Here is an 8,016-nt window from a genome sequence, read left to right as displayed (position 1 = left end):
AGATGTCCAACAATGCTGGCAACAATACTGAACCATACTTCTTATAAATCTCTATGGCAATACCGTCCAGACCAGGCGCTTTACCATTAGGGAAGCTGGAGACTGCCACTTCCAGTTCCGATAGAGAGATGGGGGCCTCTAAAGTGTTCTGGTCCGTCTGCGAGAGTAATGGAAGCTGGAGATCAGACATATAGCCAGAGAGTTCGGAGTGGGAGTATCTATGGGTGTGGGTATATACAGTACGATAAAATTCAGTAAATATGGATAGAATCTGTTCAGGCCATGAGCACAACTGGCCCCCAGGATCACTCAGGGCAGTGATAAAGTTCCGTTCCCTCTGGGAACTAGCCAGTTGCGCCAAGAGCCTGCCAGCAGACTCCCCCTCCTCCCATCTCATTTGTTTTAGAAAAAAGAGTTTATTTTTAGCTTGTTGGAGAAGCAAGGCCTTAAGAGAATCCTGTGCTACCCTAAGGCGAGCGGCAGAAGATTCTCCCGGGGCAGTAACACATAAAACTTCAGAGGTCGAGACTTCAGTTTGGGCCTCCGCCTCCTGAGTATGTAATTTAACCATGGCTATCTGTCTAATTAGGATCCCCCGCAAATATGCTTTAAGTGCGTGCCAAACTACACCAGGTGAAGCAGAGCCCTCGTTAATTGTGAGAAAGGATGACAGGTCGGATTCCAGGGAACCATCAGGAGGGAACAGTGTCAACCAAAAGGGATTAAGCTTCCAGGGTAAGGACGGAGGGGACAAGCCCCCCCTGAACACTGTCAGAACCGGAGCATGATCCGATAATGACCGTGGCAAAATGTCCACTGACTCTAGAAGGGGGAGAGGTCAATACGGGAGAGAGAGTGATGGGAGACAGAAAAGCATGTATATTGGGATGTGGTGGGGTGGAGGAGTTTCCATGCATCCTGCAACCCCAATTCTGCGCAGAAATGGCTTAAGCCTGAGGTAGTGGGGGGGAGGCCAGGAGAAGCTGGTGACACCCTGTCCACCGTAGCAGACATAACATTATTGAAGTCTCCCACTATTAGGATAGGTAAGGGCAATTTGTCCGAAATAAAGGCTGCCAAGTCCCGAAATGCTTCACTGGAATATGGGGGTGGTATGTACATATTGGCAAGAACACATTCAACATCAAACAGGGTGCAGTATAGTAAAACAAACCTCCCTCCCGTATCAATTTTAGTTTGCATACAATCAAATTGTACAAAGTCATTTATCCAAATGGATACTCCCCTGGCATAGGAGGAGAAGTGGGAATGATAAGCACAAGAGAAACCCCTCAGTTTGAGCAGAGGGAGCGAGTCAGGGGTAGCATGAGTCTCTTGTAGACATATTATAGATGGTCTGTGAGAGCGAATGGAAGTGTAGACAGCAGTCCTCTTGGTCTTGTCCCCCAAACCACGAACATTCCAGGAAAGAACCGATAACTTACGGGCCAACATCGCAGGTGTCATGGCATGTTTGGTATTGAAAACTTGTGCAGGGTGGGACCGTACCCCGCTGAACAGCAGGAGGAAAGGGCCAATCCGAAGGTATCTCTGTGAGGCTATCCAGGACCGTGACAAGAACAAAACATAAAAACCAACAGACAAAAACACACCTGTAAAAATTAAAGGCGTAACAACATTCCACGGGCCAACCACGGCAACAAAAAGCCGGCTTGATCCAAAAATCAAAGAAAAACAGTATGACGTTTTCCACGCAAAAGAAAAACAGAAAAAAAGGCCGCGTGGAAGGGGCTGGAGACATTGGAGTCTACAGTAGTGCGGGCGGCCATCCTCGAAGGTTCCGGCACACAAGATATGGTAAGTAGGTAAACATCTTCCAAAAAAAGAGATGGGACCTTGGGGTTGTAGAGTGGAATTATCCGCCAATTGCGGAAGCAAATAACAACATGTTAAGGGTCTCCATGTTTGCGGGACATCTTATCCATCCAGGTAGAGGCAGAGATAGGGGAATCGAAGAAGACAGTTTCACCATCCGCGGCGACCCGAAGTTTAGCGGGGTAGAGCATGGAGTATTGGTGCTTGAGTTGGCGAAGTCGTCGGTTTACCTCGAGAAATTTAGCCCTCTTTTTCTGGACCTCTTGGGAAAAATCCGGGAAAAGCATGAGTTTGGATCCCTCCATGGAAATTTCTCCCATCTCACGAGCCTTACGGAGGATGACTTCTTTATCCCGAAAATTCAAGAGGCGAAACAGCATAGGGCGTGGCGGACCCCCAGGTGGGAGAGGTCTAGTTGGAACCCTTTGCGCCCGCTCTACCATAAACATTGGGGAGAAAGACTCTTTACCAAAGGTTTCAATCAGCCATTTTTCAGCAAATAACGTGGGGTTGGGGCCTTACACCCTCTCAGGGATCCCAACAGCTCTTATATTGTTGCATCTCAGTCTATTTTCAATATCCTCAGTTTTAAGGGAGTTCTCTGCGGATCTTTGAAGTGCGGATTTGAGGTCTGCCTGAATGGGGGCATTAGCATCCTCAAGGTCACCAAGCCGACCCTCCAAGACTGTGGTTCTGTCTCGGACCTTTTGGAGGTCATGCCATAGGAATTATATATCCGCCCGCATCCCATGTACTTGGTCGGTCAGGGAGGATATGGATGAGTTGCAGCGTTGTATGGCCGAGAAAACATCTTTGAGCGTGGGCTGCGGGGAAGACCTCCGGGGCTTATTTTTTTTTTCTTGGTAGAGGGGGGAGCACATGTGTCACTCACCGCGCCATCTTCAGGATCTGAGCCATCGGTGCCAGTAGCTGAGCGAGATGCCAGCGGGGTACTGCCTCCCGCATCTGTCACTCGCAATTTGCGGCATGGTCCTCTCGATGTCCCCCTTGCAAACTGCTCGAGCCTCGAGGTGACATCCCTGGAGCGGTCCCTCTGTTGTTTACGAGGAGTCTGGGCTGGCGCACGCGAGCCGCGACCATCTTGCAGGTCCATACCTCCAGTGAGGGCCGCATCGTTGGTTCTCGTCATCCCGAGAAAACGGAGAATGACCGAGCGGTACCTGTCCGTCCCGAGGGGTCCGGTATGTACAAGGAAGGTACGTAGGTGTCAATTATACAGCATTAGTGAAGATGTTGAGGATATTATCAGGATCTCGTGCCGGAGCTCACATGAGTCACCAGGCCACGCCCCAATGCAGCTTTATTTAAACCAAAATAATAAAAATATAAATTTTAGAAAATAATAAAAAAGGATATAAGAGGACAGGTCAGGCTGCATTGGTATGTACTGTATACTTGCCTGTCCTACAATCTGATACACCTCCATGACACACAGGGGTCTATTCACTAAGCTGCCATAGGCAGCCGAGTGGATGACCGACCTGAAGCGAAGTGAGCTGAACGCTGTTCGGCTATTCACTTCAGGCTGGTGCGGCTGATTTCAGCCGTGTATCGGCTGAAATCAGCCGTACATCGGGTGGCTTCGCGTGGCTTCGGGTCGACCCGAAGTGCAGAAGGAGTTCGACTCAGCCGATCCAACATCTGGATCGGCTAAGCCGAACCTCCGGCAGGCTACTCGCTGCTGTTCGGTCTATTCTTATAGATGCCGAACAGCAGTGAGTGAATAGCCGAATGCTGCTGAGCGGCATTCGGCTCGGCTGTTCTGCTCGCTCCCTCTGTGGGACCGAGCAGAACAGAAAAATAGTTAAAAAAGTACAAACAAAATAGAGAACGATTGTCACTAGCAGTGACAGCTAGCTCCGCCCAACTGTTTTCTAATGGCCAGCGATTCTGCTGCCGTCAACAAAAAGAAAAAAAAACATTTTCGCCGTAGGAATGCATTGCTAGATTCCTATTGGCTATTTCAATTTGCAATAGCAAACTAGCTATTGCACCCGCCCTCTGCTGCTGTCAATCACTAGTGGGGACCTGATGGAGAACTGCAGCAGTGGGCGGGTGCTATAGCTAGTTTGCTATTGATCTCTCTGCAAGTGGCCGGAGCCAGCCGTAACATAACAGCTGGCTCCGCCCAGCTGTCAGAAGCAGGCTGGGCGGAAGCAAGTCGGCCGGCCAATGGCAGGTGGAACCTTAGGCTCATAAAGCTACTCAATGAGACACTTGTGACAGGGCGTACAAGCACCAGACAGACATTATAAAGACCTCCAAGGCAGTGGTGCATGATGGTAGCAGATGTCAGTGTGAAGTGGAATGATAGTGATTGGCGAACTGTGAGCTAGGAAGGCCTTTACTATTGTAAGCAACTGCTTTCCATCTGGATAATTTATAATCTGTGTTATATAACCCATTATCTGTACCTCAAAGATTTAACTTGTGTTGTGGAACTCTCTCAGACATTAAAGGGGTTCTAAAGCCTCCATATTTTTTGCCTACTAGCAGTACAGTAGATATAGGCAAAAAGTAATTTTTTTTAAAAACCTGCTTTAACAGCGGTTTAGACTTACCTCGTTATCGCTGCGCGCTCCCACGCCAAGAATCCGGGACTGCACGTGCGGCCACAAAGATTCTTGGGGCAGGCGTATGTGCAGTTCGGTTTCTCTGCCGGGAGACGAGCAGAGACGCAAGGTAAGTCTATGGATGCGTGCACCCGCATGCAGATCGGAAGTGCCTGCAAGCAGAGAGGAGTCAGCGCTGGATCGGAGAGCGGCCACACCGCTGGAGGGACAGATGAAAACATCAGGAAAGAAGAAGAAGATCGGATTAAGAGACATCATTTAACTGCCTCCGGGCCGGCCGTAGTAGAAAAATGGCCGGCCCGGAGCTCTCTAGATCTGAGCGGGCGTCTTTAGACGTCCGCTCAGACATGCCCCCTGAGCGGCGCGCGCGAGCGGAAAGCTGCCATTTTTTTAAATAAAGCTCTATCTGTCCCTAAAAAATGGTATAAAATTCATTTCAGTACAGCGTTGCATGACGGAATAAACGTCAGTCAAAGTACTGCAGCGCTGAACACTGAAAAATGGCCTGGCCAGGAAGGGGGTCTAAACACCTGGTCTTGAAGTGGTTAAGGTAAGTGCTAACATTAACATGGGGGGAGGGAAAAAAATTAACTTTAATGTCACTTTAAGCTGAACTTGCTTGCTGTTTGTAAAGTATTCTCTGTTTAGAAAAAGGTGCATACATCAAGAAAAAAATATTATTTTATACATGCAAAACAGTTGGAAAATAAAATGGAGAAACATGCAGAAAAGCCAATAAATTACCCAAACATACATTAAGTATAACCTTGCTACATCCAGTTTTATTTTAAAACAACTAGGTAATATAGTCATGTTGGACTAAATGCTGTTGGGCCATAGTTGTTATAATTAGTGATGGGCCGAACACCACCGTGTTCGGTTCGTATTCAAACATTCGAATGGCCGAAAAGTTTTAATTCGAACTCGAACCCAATGCAAGTCAATGGGGGTCGAACTTTCGGAAATGATTGTCTCCTTTAAGAGGGTTTATATGCAAGTTGTTGCCTCCTAAAAGGTGTATGGGGTTTCGGGTACTGCCCGGAAACCCTGGACAAATCAAAACAAATGGGCGTGGTCGACCGTGATGTCATTGCCATCTCCGCTCAGTTGCAGTAATTTAATGACAGCCCAGTGTCTTCAAATAACCTGAGGACGCTGAGCTATCATTGAATGACAACAACTGGGCAGAGGAAGCCATGAATAACCCCCTTAATGTCTACTTCAAATGAGTAGGTTTTTGACTTCCTTAATGGCTTTTGGTGAACCGGTACTGAACAGCTCATCATTTAATGTGACATTTTATTATTTCTGGACATGATTCACTGCCTTTAGATCCTTAAAAAGATTTATTCCTATGATATTCTTCCAACAAGTTAACCACTGCACATACCTGGCTTTATTAGCTTACTCATAAATTGATACTATCAAAAAATTGCTTTTAGAGATTCTTTGTGAATGTTTGAAAATCTGCTCTGATTTGCCCAATCAGTCCCCCCTGATCTAACTTGCTGGTTGAAGTGTCTATCAAACTATCAAGCTTTGCTACCAATTGTCTGATTAGACAGATCTTTTTCTTTTTTTTCTATTCACTTTTGTAAAGAAAAAAAGTGTAGGGTTGTCCTTGACAGTACTGTACATTTATTTTCAACTTTGGAAAAAGGCCTTTTTTTTTAGCTTTAGAGTATGAGGGTCAGAAAATCCAACACATCTTTTTGACATTTTTAAATGATGTATTGAATACCTATCACAAGCCAAAAAACATTTTCTTGTACCAAAAAAGGAACAATAACTTACATACATAATTTAAACATTATGGATGTCCACTTTTACTGTCACATTGAGATGTTATTAATATAATCTATATAAATATTAATAATCAAATCCCTCTCAGGTCTTTAAACAAATGCAAATCACATTGCCCTACAATGGAAGAGGTAGTGTAATCACGATGCTGTTGGCTCGTGTTTCTTACCATGGCTGTATACTGATGCTGCAGCCTCGTGAGACTCTTCAGAATTCAACACTTGTGGGAGTTTCAGACGCATGTGTCCCAGCCCTGTGCTCTAAATCCTCTAAACCCAACATCACTACAGGATACAACAGGGACATAGCGTTTGGAGGATGGATTCACAGGGCTGCGGGGGACATGGGCACTCAACACTCCTGGAAATGTCAAATGACAGAGTCTTCCAGAGACTGCAGCGCTGGAAAAGATGGAAGGTAGGAGATAGAAGCCACTGGAGAGGTGAGTATACTGCCTCTTCCATTGCAGAAGAATGCTTTTTTACATTAGTTTAGGAACCTGAGTCAGGTCTCTTTCTATTAATACACCACAACATGTTAAAATTAATACATATAATAATTCCTACATGTAACCCTTATCAGAAATTTACTTTTAAAGCATAACTTTCCCCAAAATGTAATTTCTCTTCCTAATGTGTATCCCAACCCCCATTTAGAAACACTGCATATTCTAATGTAAAATGTGTCATCAATTTAATGAATATACTTACCTTCTCTCTTCACCCATCAGCCCTTCAGCCTTGGTGCAGGTGATAGACAGTGCTTTTCTCTTGACCTTCCGTGAAGGCTAATCAAAAAAGCCTGAAGGCATTTTTTACCCTCTACGTGTGCACAATATGGGCAGTTGGCCAGCTTCCAAAGCAGTAAAAAGGAGGCGGTTAAAGATGGCAGAAGAAGAGGCCTCACAGAGGTGCACAGCAGTCAGTGGAATTCTGAAGAGATTGTGGCTGGAATGTACTTTTGATTGTTAGCTCTGATACTAGCAATTATCAGTAATTGGGTCTAATTGTTACAGCTAATGAAATATCTTCTTTAATTATGTTGTCAATTCTCACACCACTCTATAGCCAGCTTGTGAGAGGTCCACTGGGCCTCCTTTGATTTGGTATCACCAGACGTGTATATATATAAAACTTAAACATTCTAATTGCCAGATCATCCCCTATATTCACTGATCACTGGAACCCTAGGTTTTGCCCTTTACAGATTACCCACAATGAGGTAAAACTGTAATTTAGAGATGATCAGTTCTAGAGACTCTAGTTAACTATTATCCCATTGGTTACCCATGATATAACTTATCATCCATGTAAAACACATCCAGATACTTTTTTATGCATCTCTCCTGCTACATACGGGTCAGTTTTATAGATAGAGGTTAGTGAATCTGCCCATGTTTGGTTTGCTGAATCCTGCCTGAAAATTAGAAGGTCAAATTAAACAGCAAATCCCATTGAAGTCTATGGAGCCAATTCCTGCTGGTAAATTCTTTCCATTTTGAAGACTAATAGGCATGCTGTCATCACAAAATGGGCAAGGGGAACTGGACACTGCCAAGGAAAACATCTACCAAAGCAAAAATAAAAAAAATGCAGTATTCTGGCATTACATATTTTGGATACTGTATATAGTTGATTTATGTCTAACATTTAGTTTGGCTTCAATACAGCAGCAGTACCCCAATGTTATGCAAAAGGCTTTTTTAGGTAGCTTTGGCTGGGACACCCGACTTTTTTTTTTTTTTTTTTTTCCAAAAAAGAAAAGGCCTGGAATGTATGGTCGA

General features: G+C 45.0%; 1 protein-coding gene across 1 annotated transcript in view; it reads left to right on the top strand.

Annotated features, from left to right (window-relative positions):
- The first annotated feature begins 3,002 nt into the window (after window positions 1-3,002).
- Window positions 3,003-8,016, top strand: part of LOC108796672 (tomoregulin-2-like) — a 202,990-nt gene continuing 197,976 nt past the window's right edge. The window contains exons 1-2 of the mRNA XM_018568171.1: window positions 3,003-3,053; window positions 6,427-6,650. Coding sequence (XP_018423673.1) covers window positions 3,003-3,053; window positions 6,427-6,650 — 275 coding nt within the window. The remainder of the gene's footprint in view (window positions 3,054-6,426; window positions 6,651-8,016) is intronic.

Source organism: Nanorana parkeri, unplaced genomic scaffold (genome assembly GCF_000935625.1).
Source record: "Nanorana parkeri isolate BGI_ZX_2015 unplaced genomic scaffold, ASM93562v1 scaffold1148, whole genome shotgun sequence".
In the NCBI taxonomy this organism is placed as follows: Eukaryota; Metazoa; Chordata; class Amphibia; order Anura; family Dicroglossidae; genus Nanorana; species Nanorana parkeri.
The sequence above is the reverse complement of the archived record's forward strand: the minus strand, read 5'-3'. Positions and strand labels throughout refer to the sequence as shown.